Source organism: Crocodylus porosus, unplaced genomic scaffold (assembly GCF_001723895.1).
Source record: "Crocodylus porosus isolate Cpor-Errol unplaced genomic scaffold, CroPor_comp1, whole genome shotgun sequence".
Lineage (NCBI taxonomy): Eukaryota > Metazoa > Chordata > Crocodylia > Crocodylidae > Crocodylus > Crocodylus porosus.
This window is the reverse complement of record NW_017728918.1, coordinates 60,220,562-60,236,174: the sequence shown is the minus strand read 5'-3', so window position 1 is coordinate 60,236,174 and position 15,613 is coordinate 60,220,562. Positions and strand designations below refer to the sequence as shown.

At 44.7% G+C, this 15,613-nt stretch overlaps 1 protein-coding gene across 1 annotated transcript in view; it reads right to left on the bottom strand.

Annotated features, from left to right (window-relative positions):
• The window catches only part of MYO6 (myosin VI), a 167,404-nt gene that overhangs the window by 82,112 nt on the left and 69,679 nt on the right, over positions 1-15,613 (bottom strand). Inside the window, exons 9-11 of the mRNA XM_019538161.1 lie at positions 13,880-14,044; positions 8,656-8,736; positions 1,947-2,127 (exon numbers count right to left, since the gene is read on the bottom strand). Of these exons, the coding sequence (XP_019393706.1) occupies positions 1,947-2,127; positions 8,656-8,736; positions 13,880-14,044 (427 nt within the window). The remainder of the gene's footprint in view (positions 1-1,946; positions 2,128-8,655; positions 8,737-13,879; positions 14,045-15,613) is intronic.

Genomic DNA, 15,613 nt, shown 5'->3' with positions numbered 1-15,613 from the left:
ATTTCCCCAGGACCATTTTAATTTCACTTCTTGAAGCCTCCTTATATCTTCCATTTATCTGCTGCCCTAAAGGTAGTCAACAGCCACCTTCCTTCTAACGTGTCATACATGAGGTTTCTTTTATTATAATACTGCATCACTGCCATATTTACTTATTTAGAAGATGAGGCTTTCCCTCCCCACCCATTTTAAGAGGAGACTGGACGGCCTCCTTGCTGGGGTCACCTGACACCAGTTGTCTTTCCTGCCTAGTGCAGGGGGCTGGACCCAATGATCTTGCGAGGTCCATTCCAGCCCCTAACTATCTCTGAATCTATGAGCACAGACCCCTCAGTCTCTCACACAGTCCCTTCTCTGGGTCGTCAGACCCCTGGTCTTACTTCTTCCTGGCTATTCTCTCAGCCTCTGAACCCTTCTGGTCCCACTCTCTCCTTTCCTTTTCTGGTAGGGTGTGGTCTCTTAGCCTTCCCCCCTCTATGGATGACACACAAGGTAGCAGCAGCTGAGGCTTTCAGGCACCCTGTAAGTTCCTTTCTTTGAGGTGGCAATGTGTAGCATTTCCCCAGAGGCACAGGCAGCCCCACCATGCTGACCAGCCCCATTAGGGTGCATTTTCAGGTCTTACCCAAGACCAATTGCTAAGCCACCCTGGTCAACTACCCTGGCTTCTCCTGAGCTCCCTTCTGATGTCACAGGCCCTCCTGAGCTACAGCCCTCTGGAACCGCATGGTTCAGTCTCTCCTCTGGGCCCCTCAATAGGTCACATACACTCTCTCTGGGCTTACCCAGACCCCTCAGTAGGACACCTGCCTGCACCCCCACTCTCTGGGTTCACCTGGACCCCTCACCAGGTCCCATACACTCGGCCCCTCTCTAGGAGCTCTGGACCCAACACTGGGTCCCGAGGAGTCTCCTTCACCCCATAGTTCCTTCCCAAACCACCAGACTGCTTTAGATCTTTTTATCCATGCTGACCTTTTGGAGCTGCAGCCATCCCACTGAGGCCATGTTCTCAGAAGCCTCCAAGATATTACTGACAGCTCTGCTCATCTGCTCAAAGCCCCACTCATCCTGGATGAGATGACTCCACAATTAGCCTTGGCCTTATCTGCAAGTGGCCAAGGCGTCATCACCTTCACAGGCTGCCTGATCTTTTATAGTAGAAGGCACTCTAAGCATCCTGCCAGACCCACCACCTGCCCTACCACATGGCCCTACTGCCTTTCCCCCATCATGCCCCAATGCCTGCCTGACTACATGTCCCCCCACTGACTGCCCTATTATGTTCCCCATCATCTTCTATGCCCCCAACAGCTGCAGTAGTGGGGGGATGAATTTAAGAAGATCTTCCAATAATTAAATTCCATAAATGGAAAATTATGAGAAATTTATAATTTTTTCATGTATAAAATCTAATTATTGTGGGGTTATCTTACCCACAGGGTCATCTTATATTCGGGTAAATATGGTACCTATTTTATTAATACACCACATTCTTTCCTCCTCCCAAAAATACTAAAGGGAGATATATCTCTCTATGGTCAAACAAACACAATGTGCAGGTGAATTTTCTGGTCCAAGTTATTTTAGCGGCATGATCTAAAGTTAAGCTGAGAATTTTTCTTTAAAAAAATTGAATGTTGGCCAAATATTCCAGAAAGATCAATCAAATTCTTTTATCTGATTTGCATCTTGGTTTCCAAGGAATATGTTCCCAATTTCAGGGGATCTGCTTATTTTTGGAGTAAGTTTAAGTAGCAGATCAGCTTTTAAAGAGGGAGATGAAGCTTATAAATGGGAACTTAACTATGGAGTGCCCCAACTAACATTTTGCTTTTGAATACACTCTGCTGCGGACATGCTGCGGGCCTTCATCATGATTCAGTCATTTAGTCAGAAAACAACTACCCTATTTTTGTACATGATAATAACTGAAATTGTCTGACCTGAAGTGCTCCCAGCTTCCTCAAAATCAATATTTCCCAGGTGAAGAACACCAGCCACTACTCGGAAAAGATCAAGCTTTTCTTCATCATCTAAGCCAATCTTTCTCATTGCTGTACACATTCTGTTGAAGTCCCCATGGTCATCTAGCAGAGGATCCTTCAGAGAACCTGCTTTAAGGTACTACAAAACAATGAGATAAGCCAACAGCTGAATTAAATGAAACAAAGTATACCAAGATAAATATTTCTTTCTTAAATGAAACAGCATAAAAACATGCAAAAAGAAAAAAACATATTTACATGATATTAAGATACCAATTTTTAAACATGCTTATAAATATTGTTGTATTCATGTCAAAGTCATGAGAGAGAGATTCAGAGGATACCTTAACAAAAAGTGAGCGTGTCTGACATCCGAGAAAAGAGAGAGAAGCATTCCACATTGTGGAACATTCCGCATGTCTATGAGGACCTATTCTACTCTCTTGACAATAAAAAGAGAAGCTGCTCAAGATAAATGTCTATGAAGTAGAACTGACAGATGGAAGGTGATGATGTTACAGAGCAATGCCAAATTTGGAAAAAATGGGAGTCTGATAGGTCACTTTTACAGACATGTCTGTGTTTGCACTTGCTACTGACCATGGAAACCTCTGTTTGCAGTGTTGAGAGTTACATGCACCCACTAAAAATTATTTTATAATTAAATTATTTTCCTAGTTCCCTAGATTAAAGTTCAATACACTAAGAAGCCGCTTAACTAGGGGTGAACCGATAAATTTTTGTGGCTGATACTGCTAGCCGATTTTTAAGGAGGCATATCGGCCAATACTGATCCGATTTCTAATACCCAGCTCAGCAGCATGGAGAGTTGCCTCCAGCTGGTAAGTCAGCAGTAGTGGAAGGGGAAGGGAAAGGGAAGGGGAATGGGGAGGAGGCAGATCAAGGTCCCCATGGTGATGGGGTGTGGGGCTGAGGTAAGTGCTGCCCAGCTGGGGTGGGGCAGGTGCGGCACGGAGCTGCAGGCAGCTCGTCCAGGGGGCACAGGGAGGGAAGGGCAGCTCATCCAGTGCTTGGCTGCTCATCTGGCAGCTCCTGCCACTCATCCAGGGGGGAGGGGGGGGACCCTATACCGCTGGATCTGTGCCAGGTGGGCCAGGGCTATGCCAAGCTCTTCCTGGTAGGGTGAGGCTAAGCTAGGAAGGGGCTAAGGCAGGGCTTCTGCAGCCACAAATTCACCATAGCTCCTTCCCAGTGCAGTCACGCCCTGCCAAGAAGAGCTTGCCACAGCCCTGGCCCTAGCCCACCCCACACAGATCCAGGAGGACACGCCTCCCCCTGCCCTCACAGATGAGCGGTGGGAGCAGCAGCAGGAGCCACCTGATGAGCAGGTAAGTGCCATATGAGCTGGAACCGACAGATGAGCAGCTCCCAGCCGAGTGGTGCGCAGCAGCAGGAGCCACTCCCTTCCTCCCTGCACCCCACAGATGAGCTGTGGGTCCATGCTGCACCTGCTCTGCCTCAGCTGGGCACTGCTTGGCCCAGCCCCAGCCCCACACCCTTCCTCACCATGGGGACCTTGATCTGCACCCCCCCATGCCCCTTCCCTCCCCCTCCCCTTCCACCATACCAGACGTACCAGCTGGAGGCAGCTCTTCAAGCTGCCAGGCTGTGCTCCTCACCACCTGTGCTGCGCTGCAGCTGTGCACATGCATGGGCCATTTATCAGCCTAATATGACCAACTTCCAATACCATACATTTTCTTTATATCAGAGCCAATCTGATATTGGACCAATGTATCGGTGCACCTCTACACTTAACTATATTCTTAAAGGAAAGAAAGACAACCACCACATGCAGTCAACAGAATAAAACTAAACATGCAATAAGTGATTTTTTAATCTTACACAACTGCACTTAAAAATGCTTCAGGTTAAAAATAATTAATCATTCACTTTAAAAAAAGAAGCCTAGTTAAGTGTCATATAAGCAAACACCATTCTCATCTCAAAATAGGACATGCATCTTAAAATATACTTCACACAGGATTTAGACACATCAAGAAATTAAACTATTCTAATTATGCAAAATGATCACCTCATCTTCCTGATAAGTAAAAGACAAAAATAATTTAAACATTAATTCACTTTATAGCTTCTTCCATTAAAATACACAGTATAAGTAAGCTTTCATAGGTGACACAGCAAAGACTGCTACCTGTCTAAAAAGAACTGGATAGTTTAGATAGACAGTTTGTTTGTTTGCTGAGCACAGGCAAATGCCAGACTTAAGCCTACAGTGTTCCATAAATCAAGTATCTCTGCTCAGCACTGCATCATGTTGTGTATACATAGATCAACTAGTAGAATACAAAAACTTCCATTTTACTATTACTCCAGAATTAATAGTTTGTCCTCAAATTCCAAAAGAAATACAATTCTTTAAACAAGACAGTGGTATATACCATATCTCATTTGTTCCAATACTTAGCAGTCCATAAGCATTTCCCAAATTTACTCTTCTTTTCTGTCCATTCTATTTCAGATAGGAATGCATTTCAAAAAAGCTTTAAGAAAAACAGAAAGCAAGAACGCACACAAAAGTAACATATGTTTCTTATATCATCTAAATGCAACTGAAAAAATTGACCTGCATAGTTTTGGCTAAAGAACACTAAGTGCATTTTGCAGCTACATACATTGCACCTATATGGACTGCACAGCCATACAGAAGGCAGACCAGAGCCATCCAGCTTCTAAGTAGCAGAGGGGCAAACTCTATACAGGCTGTACCAGTGGAGGCCACATGCCATCCAGGCCACACCAGCACAAGCCAGGGGAACCCCAAGCCTCATGTCATATGGGTGCTGCGCTACATCCCCTCGTGTCACCCACTATACCACACATGCAGGAACCTAGGAATCACCCTGTGCCATGGCTTCTCTTGTTCCAACAGCCAAGTAGAAATCTAGGGGCACAACTACACACACCAATTTAAGGTGCTTTAGGCCAATTTAAGATGCATTATGGGCACGCGTCTACATATGCGTGCCCTTAATGCACTTCAAAATGGAAATTTTAGACTATTCGCACCTAAATCTGATACTTGCAAAAGGGCATTAATGCATGTGTAGAGGCATTAAGGCGCATTAACACTATGTATGGACTGACTTGGGACTAACTTCTGTCCGTCAGTATGCATCCACAGCATTCATGTGCTTTAATGTGTGCACGTGTGGACACAAGCCTAAGTCACCTTAATGCACATTAAGCGAGCGCGAATTAAATTTAGGTATACCCAAATGCATGTGTAGACATGCCCTAGGATTACAAGTTAACCCTTTCTGGGCTGTGGGCCACTAACTGGACAGTTTTAAAATCTAAGACTTACGGTCTTCTAGATCAAAGCCTTTAAATTGTCCAGCAGCACTCAGTGATTTTAACAAATTTTATTCACTGAGATAATCAGCTTCCATTTCAGAATTTCACCAGTATGATTTGTATCTTGGTGGCAATGGATCAGCAGCATTTACCTTACTCCCCTCCCCCTCTTCCCCCACGCATTTTTAATTAACTTGTTATTGTGTACTCTGAAATGACTTTGGGTACTAGTATGGCAGATCCAGATCAGAAGCAACAGAAGCCATGGATCAGGTAAGAATCCCATTCTCATCCCCAACTTGGCAGTTAACACCTCTTCCCTTCCCCTCTGTGCTCAGTGAACCTCCTCTCGTCTCTCCCAGCTCAGATGAGGCCAGCTCACTGGGACCTGCCTGCTTGTTGCCACCCTGCCACTACTGTCCCTGGCTGAGCATGGCTCCCAGCACAAGTCAAGTATGGCAGGAGTGGCTCTGGAGCTCCTCTTCCACGCACATCAGTCAGGAGAGGAGGCAGTCATAGGCATGTGTGGGAGGGAAGCAGAAGGATGCCACTAAGAATGGAAGGGAAGGGGAGATTCTTACCTGTGTTGGGGACATAAAAGTCCTCAGCTGCTGTTCCCACAGCATGGACCAAAATGGGGGCTGACCATGCCACTAAACCCACTCTGGATCTGCCCCTGGGTATAGGTGTGGTGAGAAATGGCATGAAAACTAGGGTTGGGCCATATTCAATTTGGATTTGGCCTGAATCGGGGACAATGATTTGATTTGTTGATTCAGATCACTGTCCCAAGTTGATTCAGCTGACAGCTTTAAATGTTTTTTCTACATACCTCAAGGTACCAGACATGGCTTGTGAACACTGCAATGGTGGGGCAGATGGAAGGTCCCACAGAAGCGCAGGGCACCACGCCTCGCCTCCCCCTCCCCTCCACCCCGCGTGCTCAGCAGTGAACCCAGAAGTGGTCCGGAAATACTTCTCGTCCACTGCCAAGTGCATGGGGGACTCCCCAAGCTGCGCCCAGCTCTGTGATTGGCTGCGGGGGGACCCAGGAGGCACCAGTAGCCATGCCGGGGGATGGGGGGGAGGAGTCCCCCGCATGTTTCCCAGTGGACCCAGAAGTGCTTCTGATCCACTTTGGGGTCTACCCCCAAGTGCACTGGGGACGCCCCCACCTGTGGGACGCTCCATCCACCCCAGCATCTCAGCATTCACAAGCCCCCTGGTACCTTGAAGTATGTAGAAAAAAAAACATTTAAAGCTATGTCTATGTCCGAATCATCGAATCTTTCCAAATCTCTCTGAATCAATTCAGAGGGTTCCAATTCAATTCAGAGAGATTAAAGGGTCTCCTGATTCAATTTGGATTTAGAGAGTTGATTGCCGAATATCTGAGGAATCGAATCAGTGACCGAAGCTTCGCACAGCCCTAATGAAAACAAAGGATACGGGCTTTCAACCCGTACCACTAGCCTTACCACACTAGCCTTATAGTTACCTCAGGTGATTATTGTCCAATTTGCTCTTGAGGAAGGACATATTAAAATAAAATCCATATAGCAAAATATGAAGCCAGATTGTTAAAAAAATATTTACTAAACAATAATAATAAAATGGTTGTTGAACGCAATTATTGTTAGTCAAAGTTTCAGCTTTAATGCTAAGTGGGTTTCAGTTACCATCAGTTATTTATGATCGGCAATGCTAAGTACAGGTAAAGCTTTATATGTCACACACACAGCCAAGAGAAAGTCAATAAAATAAATTATACTGTAATTCAGAAACAATTTTCTAAACAAATGTTCCATAACTAAACATCAGCAAAAGCAACGCAAAGTGTTGTCCAACAACCTATAAGCCTAATATACAGACAACCAAAAAGCTGCAGGCAAAACAGACTCAATCTTTGCAGGTGAGTCTGAACTGCGTAGATTGAACCAACAAGCAAGTGAACAGACATTCTCTTTTGGACACCAGAAATGCAGCCACATGCCTGCAGTGGCACAGGCCAAAAGCTCCGGGGGCGCTAGCGCACACCTCCCAGTCTGCCGGCCACTGCCTAAAGGAAGGGAGGGAAGCTGGGAGAGATGCCCTCTGATGCTTTTCCTCCCCTCCCTGCTCGAATGGAGGGGGCCAGGCCCCAGCCAGCTCATTATGATGGGGGGATAAACCCCACCTGACCCCCAGTGTCATGGGGGTGGAGAAGGGGAGTAGCCCCTGCTAGGCTTTTCTCCCAATCTCCAGTCAAGTGGAGGGCATGGCGAGGCTGGCATGCTGATGCAATGGGGAAGAGGGTTTTAAACCCCCTCCCTGGCCAGCATAGGACCCCAGCTGGGGTCTGACTGGCCCTGGGAAGCAGCTCCTGCCAGGCTCTTCCCACTCAAGTAAGCGGTGTGGCCAGGCCTCAGCCCACTCCCACAGGCAATCCCTCCCAAGCTTTCCCATGCTCTCCACTCAAGTAGAGAATGGGGAGGGCGAGGGGGGGCATTGCCTGGCCTCAGCCTAAGGCCAATATGCTGAGGCAGAGAAGGGGGAGGAGGAGTTAAACCTGAGCAGAACTGCCAGGCTAGGCAGACCCCAGCTGGGATCTGGTGTGGATCAGGTAGGGGGTTTAACACCTTCCCCACCTCAGCCTGTGGGGCCAGACTGGGATCCAGTCACACCCCTTGCTCTTCACTCAAGCAGGGAAAAGCCTAAGAGGGGTTGCCTCCCCACAGCCAGGCAGACTCTGACTAGGGTCCCCTGCAGGCCAGGGAGAGGATTTAAATTCTCCCTCCCTGCTTCTGCCTCAGTGCATCGGCCTGGGCCAGGGCCTGGCCACAATCCCTGCTCGAGCAGGGAGTGGGACAAAAGCCTGGGAGCAGGGGTGCTACCCCTCCCCCAACAGGCAGACCCCAGCTGGGGTCCAAAGCCTCTCCCCACCACCTTCTCAGCCAGCCGCAGTGGTGATAGTGCTGTGGCCAGGGAGTAGAGGGACTGGGCCAACCTTGCTCCACTGAGCAGACTGCACAGCCCAGGGTTGAAAAGCTCTGGGGATGCTGGGGAATGAGTTAACTTGAGCTGGGAGGGGGTCTGGGACAGAAGTAAACACAATTTACGGGAAAGATTTAATTTTTTTAAAAGAATAATGTGTTGAACTTGATCAAATAGTACTATTTGCTCTCCAAAACTAGAGCTCTAAATGTTGGCATTTTACCTTTAAACCTACAAACTAAGAGGTATAAAATGAATGCATCATTCAGTCAATATAAATATGATCTATATTTTTTATAACTATCTGCATTAAATAATAATCTAAAATAGCAAAAGTGTAAAATATATACCATACCTCAGGACTTTTGCGATTTTGCAAAATTTGCTTGTCTGATTCTTTGGTAGCAAAGTATCTGGTGCAGCCACGATTTAAATACTATCATAATAAAGTAAAAAAAAAGTGTGTCATATTATAGGTACAGGTAAAAAAGCTAGGAGAAAACATTTAATATTTAGCATACAGTCTCATTATAGCAAATTGTATTTTCCTAGATTCTCTTTACATCTTCTCCTTGTAGCATGACAGACTCATGACCCCTATCAGATTTCATAAAGTATTCATTATTGCTTCCTTCACAACTGCATGTTATTTATACTCATAGAATTAAAGAGCTAGGAGAAGATACTTCTTACTGAACCTCAGTTAGCTCTAGCAGATATAGCTTCTTGTCAATGAAATGAGAAGGCACTGATCTATTACCTGGAACGTTAGGTCAGATGTACAGCTTTATAAAGAATATTTTTATGACAAGAAAATATGTTATCATCACATTATTAACTGCAGCATTTAGTAACAAGCATCAGGAAAAAAATTAAAGGAATCTATTAAGCTATAAGGAAATCTTTATAAAACTACATGGCAAAAGGTAAACATTGCTACTTTATAGGAAAAGCATCTGTTTGACAGTATTAGTACTTCAACGTTTCAGTGCCAAAATATGTTGGTCGAATATTAAGAACCTATAAAATACACTAAATGACTACTAATCTGTTCTCAAATAATTTCAGTTTGTAAGCAGCCAGCCCTTCAAAAAAAAAAAACAAAACCTTAAAATATGTCAGAAATCTCTTCAAGTTATCTCCATGCCAAAACAAAGTGATGCTTTGTCAAAAAAAAAAAAAAAAAAAGGCTAAATAAACAATTTGGGCATTTATACACATACATTGTCTGCTCCGATGCTCCAGAGATCTGGCGTCTTGGATCAGACTCGATTAAATCGAGTCTGTTCTGCACGTGAGCTGACGCACCCAGCACTACATCAAATGCGGTTGTATAAATGGCAAAATTCAAATCAGTGATGAAAAATGGTGGCAGTGCACTATTGAACTAAAAACCTTCAATGTGTTTTAGTTCAAAAGCATGCCATTTTCTCAGCACTGGCGTGCATTTCGCCATTTATACAAATACATGTACCGCCGCACCAGGCACTTTTAAAAGTACCCACACTGTGGCACAAATGTATAAAAATGCTTTATGTCATTAAGTACACTCGCCTTTGAATACAATTTTAACTACAACACTGTAGCTGATGCTTTCTCAATAATCCACTCTACGTAAAATGAGGGAAATGAAGCTCCAAATAAAGGGCAAAAATAGCACATACATTTGTACAGGCAGTAAATTACAACAAGCCCTGCTCCTTTTTTCTACCAATCCATAACCTCACTCCAAGTTACATTTCTTTTTTTTCCCCTGGACTTTCTTAAACCAAGCTTGGAACTTCATGAAAGTGTTATCCTAGGCATTAGATATGTGCATTTCCTCTCCCATTTGTAATACAGACCTCTAATATTCCCTGCAGCTCAGTGGAGTAAATAACTTTGTAACACATTATATTGTGTAAGTGATGTAAAAATCTACATAATTCAGCCTGACAGCACTATTTTGGAGTTTGGCAAGTATTATCCTCGATGCTGCAAAACAAAACAAACCACACAGCTGCCAAATTTTAGAGAATCCCATGGGTGATGTTTCTCACAGATTAAAAAGCTACTGATTTCTCACACATGCTGCTCCCCAAGCACCATGTGTGAGAGGAGATAGGCCATAACTTTGTACCAAATCTGGCAGCAATGTCTGGAGTAGTTGAGTGAATAATGAATTTTAAGGAAGTACAAGGTATGTCTTGTAAGGTAGCTTAAGGCAGTGTCACAGTGGTTGGGTTAAGATATCTGTATGCAGTTCTTACATAGACTTAGTGAGACATGAGCAGGTTACAAAATGTCTGTGCCCTAACTCCTTATCTAAAGTTGCTATAGTAGCATTTGCCTACCTTGCACAGATTTTGTGAAGCGTGGTGCAATGTAATGCTTGCAGAGTGCTATGCAGTGCCAAGTACTACAGTGTTACAGACAGGAACAAGATGCACTCAGTTTCTGGCTCTTGGCTCCATGCTTTCTCATGGTACATTATAAAAGGCATACACCTAAACCATCTCCTTAATCATTATCTGAATATTTTAACATACCCAATTAATTAAACAGCAAACTTTTTTGTTTAACATTTCAGTATTTCTTTAAATTTTATAAAATTAAATGTTTTAAGTATCTTTGTCTTTCGTAACAACTGGTAAATTCTACAGAGTTCTATCTGATTAAAAACAAAAAAATAATATTTATAAATTGATAAAACACATTATTTTATGTTTTGAGGTTTAAAACAATATTGGGAAACTATTATAAACAAACAAAGGAAAATATATAGAGTACAATCTCTTTTAAGTACAGAAATGCAATGCTATGCACTAGAGCAAGGTTGTCTAACTTCTAAGTCTAATACAGATGTTCAAAAAGCCCCTGGTGGAAGCACTCCAACTATCATGCTTTACTTAAAGTGCTATAAATTAAAGTAGGAGCAAACAGAACAGACCTTCACTGTTTGGTGGGGGGAGACTTGGAGCCTGCCCACAATGACCCAGGCCAGCAGGTGGTGGCACTCCCATACACCTCCCAGGAGGCCCTCAGAGGAGTTACTCTCTGAAGCCTGCCACCCCCGCCCCCCCTCCCGCCAGCTGGCAACTGTCAGTAGCAGCTGTGGGGGGTGGCGAGAGAGCCTTTGTGCCACATGCCTCCCAGCCCCACCCGATTGCAGGGTGGGGAGGCTGTCTCTGTCTCCTCTCTGTTTCAGCCCAGGGTGGGGTAGGGCTGGGCTGGTTCTCACTTGGAAGAGATGAGCACTGGTCAAAGCTAGCAAGCTACCCAGTGAGGAGCTCCTGGGATGCTGGGAGAATGCTACCTACATTGACTTGGGATGAGATATGGTACAAGTGCTTGATAAAGTTCTTTAGTCTGATACCAAATCCATCCAGGGTTAACTTAGAGTGGGATCCACCATTTTTAAAGCGCGTTGTGTGCTGTGAATGCCTGTTCCATTACAGCTGTAAAGCCCTTTCTACATACTGAATGCATGATAAGTGTAACACTTGTATCTAGCCTAAAGGGCTGGAGGCCAAACATCCTGTGGGCCACACACCCACAGGCTGCACCAGGGCAGGCCATAGGTCCCATGGGGAGCCCATCTCCACTACTTCACTGTGCCATCCCCTACCACAAACCTACACAACTCCAGGCTCACCCTCAGCTCCTGTAGTTGTGCTGCCCTGCCCTGTTCTACTCTGGGATAGAAGTAGGCAATGGAAGCTGAAGGCGAGAGAGAAGGGGAACGCAGAGACTCTAGCTTCTGATGAAGCTGGAGATATGGGAAGGGGGGAGCAGTGGTCAGGCAGGAGTCTGAGGGCTGCAAATTAACTCCAGACTGCAGGCTGCCAGTTGAATCACCCTGTTCTAGAATGCCAAAGGGTTTGATTTCCAAAATAAAAAACTGACCTACTGGGGGAAAAGTTGTGGATAGGTGTTGAGCAGAAGTGTATTTATTTTATCAGCCTGTAATTTCCTATACAGAAGAGTATGAATTTGAACGTAATGGTTTTCATTATATAATCAAAAACTTCAGTGATTACACATATTGAAGATTAGGGCAAAATGATAATTTTAAGTCTTATAATGAAAAATGCAGTTTTGGGTTCTCTGTGCATAAAACAGATTAGCTATAAGGTTGTCAATTTTTGAGTTTGCAGGACACTAGTTAGCAATCTATTCATCAAATATAAATGTATTGCCCAGTTCACAATATCTGCTTCATTATTAATAGAACTGTCCCTAGTTTGGGATCTTAACTTGCAAATGTGAAATCCATAAGATTACATGCATCAATAAAAGCTTCAGGACTGGACTCCAATTTGGGATTTTCTGAAGTACTTAACTGAGTCCAAAGGAAAAAGAGCCCTTTATATACATCTACACAGATAAGAGATGTTACATAGAAAGAATGCACGAGTTGGACAGAACCTGGATATGAGGACCTAGAGAGAAGTCCAAGTTCAAGATGAGTACTAGATTATCTTGTCCATTACTCAAGCCTTTAACATTACTGTCCATAGTCCTCAAAAGAGATGTGGGACAAACTGGGGGAGAGGAAGGGGGCCAGAGTTCTGTTTTAGACATGCTGAGCTTGAAATGTAGGCTAGAGATGACATGAGAGAAGTTCGTCTCATGTAGCCTCTCTATGATATGAGAAAGGCTAAAGTTTTGAGACAAGGCTGGAGAGGTGAGGGCAAGAGAAAGTTACATGAAGGGGTCTGATGGTTCTCCACTCAAAAGCTGAAGTCACTGTAAGTGAATATGGAATAATATGAGGAGAATGACAGAGATTAGTTAAAACTACAATGGGTAGAGATGGGAATATAGCAACATGAGGGTGAAGTAACGAAATATACAGTTGTAAGGAGTGGAGAAAGAGTGGAAAGGAAAGAAGGCGGCAACAGCAGCAATGGGAGAAATACATAACCCCTTCATGACAGTATGATCCAGGTAGAGGAACATGACAGAAGGGCTTCTTTAAACAGGTAGTGTTTGACACTGCCTCTGCAGCCCAATGGCTTCACGCCTCTGTCAAAGTCAGAAGCTGAAAGGCAGAGATGGAAACAATGGAATGGAGTTCCAAGAATAAGGGGTTAGAGGAAGAATTAAGTGGATAGGTGCAAGTTTAAAAACAATGACAGGCATGGGTACAAGAGATAGAGCACACAGGATGAAAGGAGGACACAGGAAATGTCATACCAGGGATGAGCAGGACATTGTAGGCACTGAACTGATTCATTCTAGTTAAAGAAGATGGAGGTGAATCAGGGAAATTGAGTATGTGAAAACAGTGGGAATTAAAGAAAGGCTAAATGTCAGATGTGGGACATGTTTCGCAAAACCCAGATTCAGCAACATGAATAGCATGGAGTTAAAAATGAGAAATCTTTCAATGGGAAATAGTGGCAGAGAGCTTTAACACACAATTAAGGAAATATTCTATAATGATCTATTTTTAGAATTTGAACAAAACAAGCATAAGATATTAACAACACAATACATTTTTAAAGAAACATACAAATTAAGAATAAAATGTGTGTAAAAAAATTGCATGTGTTAAAAGACAAGTTCTTGAGGAAAAACACACCATACTCACTCACCCTAAAGTTATCTGGGGAGCTTAAATACAGTTTTTGTCTAATATCTTCTGGAGCACCTGCACAAAGCCTATAAAAAATATGGTAATTCCTCTCTTCCTTGCCTTGCACGCAGATCCTGGATTTCTCCAGAAGGTAATGTGATACAAATCCACCAACAACTGAGTTCTAAGAGAAAGAAAAAAAATTCATTTTAAAATATACATGCTTGACAAGAGCACCTAAAACATGACTTTTTTTTTACTATGTGCTCATAAGGATGGACACTACCCAAGAAAAAATAAAAACATTACATTGCATAAACATTTAAAATAAACAATTATTTCTCTCTACTAGAAGAGTAGTTCTTCAAAATACGTTGTGCATCTATAATTTACACACACACACACACACACACACACACACACACACACACACACAGAGGTGTGTCCAGCCCAGCCAAATAGAAGACTTCTGTATAAACCCTGTGGCTAAGGATAGAAGTTACACAACTAGTTTAAGTGATCAGAAATAGGTTTAAACCTGTAACAGAACAGAAGTTCAGTGTACTTAAATCACTTTCAAAATGGCCAAACCTTATTTAAGACAGCCAGGTTTAACTGATTTTAATCAAACTGGTTTATGGAACTTCTCTCCCAGGTCCCTTCCTGGTTCAAGTTAACTCACAGTCCCCCAGCATCCCAGGCTGCTTGGCAGCCCTGGGCTGTTCTGTCTGCTCCAGCAGAACAGGGTCTGCCTTACCCCTCTGCTCCACAGCCAGAGCACTAGCACCCCTCTGGCTGGCTGAGGAGAGGGTTGGGCAGGAAAACCCACCCCCCTGGCCCAGCAACAGACTCCCAGCTGGATGCAGGCTGGCGCAGGGAGAAAGGGCTTAGCTCCATCCCCGGAGCCTGGAGCCATCATGATGGCTGGAATTCCCTGACCACAGCCTCCTCCTCAGTCTCCAGCCCTGCTGAGGGGTGGTGGGGGCTTGTCTCTGCCTCCCAGCAGGGGTGGGAGCCAGGAGCAGGGCTAGAGTTCCCCAGCCATCAGTTTCCAACCCAAACACTGAGGAGGAAAGTGTGTCTGGGGCACTCCAGTCCTGCTTCCAGCTCCAGGCTATGAGGAGCAGAGCCAGGCCCCAGTGCGGGCTTCCCCTGCCCCCCCCCTCCCCCCCCGAGCCAGCGCAGAGACAGAGGGGAAATAGCTCCAGCCCCCACTCCTGGCAGGCAGAGGAAAGCCCCCAGTTTGGGCTTCCCATCCATTGGGCTGCTTCCATCTGAAAATCCAGTGCCAGGCCAGAAGGGTGGGTTTCCCCCCCCCACTTCTTCCTCAGCCAGCCCAAAGGCTGAGGCGGGGGAGTGACTAGGGGAATCTTGTGGCTCCCAGCAATCTGCACTGACCAGCAGGCTGGGAGGCATGTTCTAGCACCCCCCCTCCCCGGCTAATGGTATGGGCCCCTGCAGGGGTCTGGCTGCCTTTCCTGTTTGAAAAATGAACATCAGTTCACTTGCTTATCAGTTCAATCTATGCAGTTTAGAAAAATCTGAAAAGATTTAATCTATTCAGCCTCAAGCTTTTTGACTTTCTGTACCGAGTCTAGTTGTCCTCCTGCCTCCGGCCAAGGAAGCTCAAGGATTTCATAGACATTAGGGCTGGAAGGGATCTCGGGAGATCATCGAGTCCAGCCCCCTGCCCAAAGGGCAGGAAGTCAGCTGGGGTCATAGGATCCCAGAAAGATAAGCATCCAATTTACTC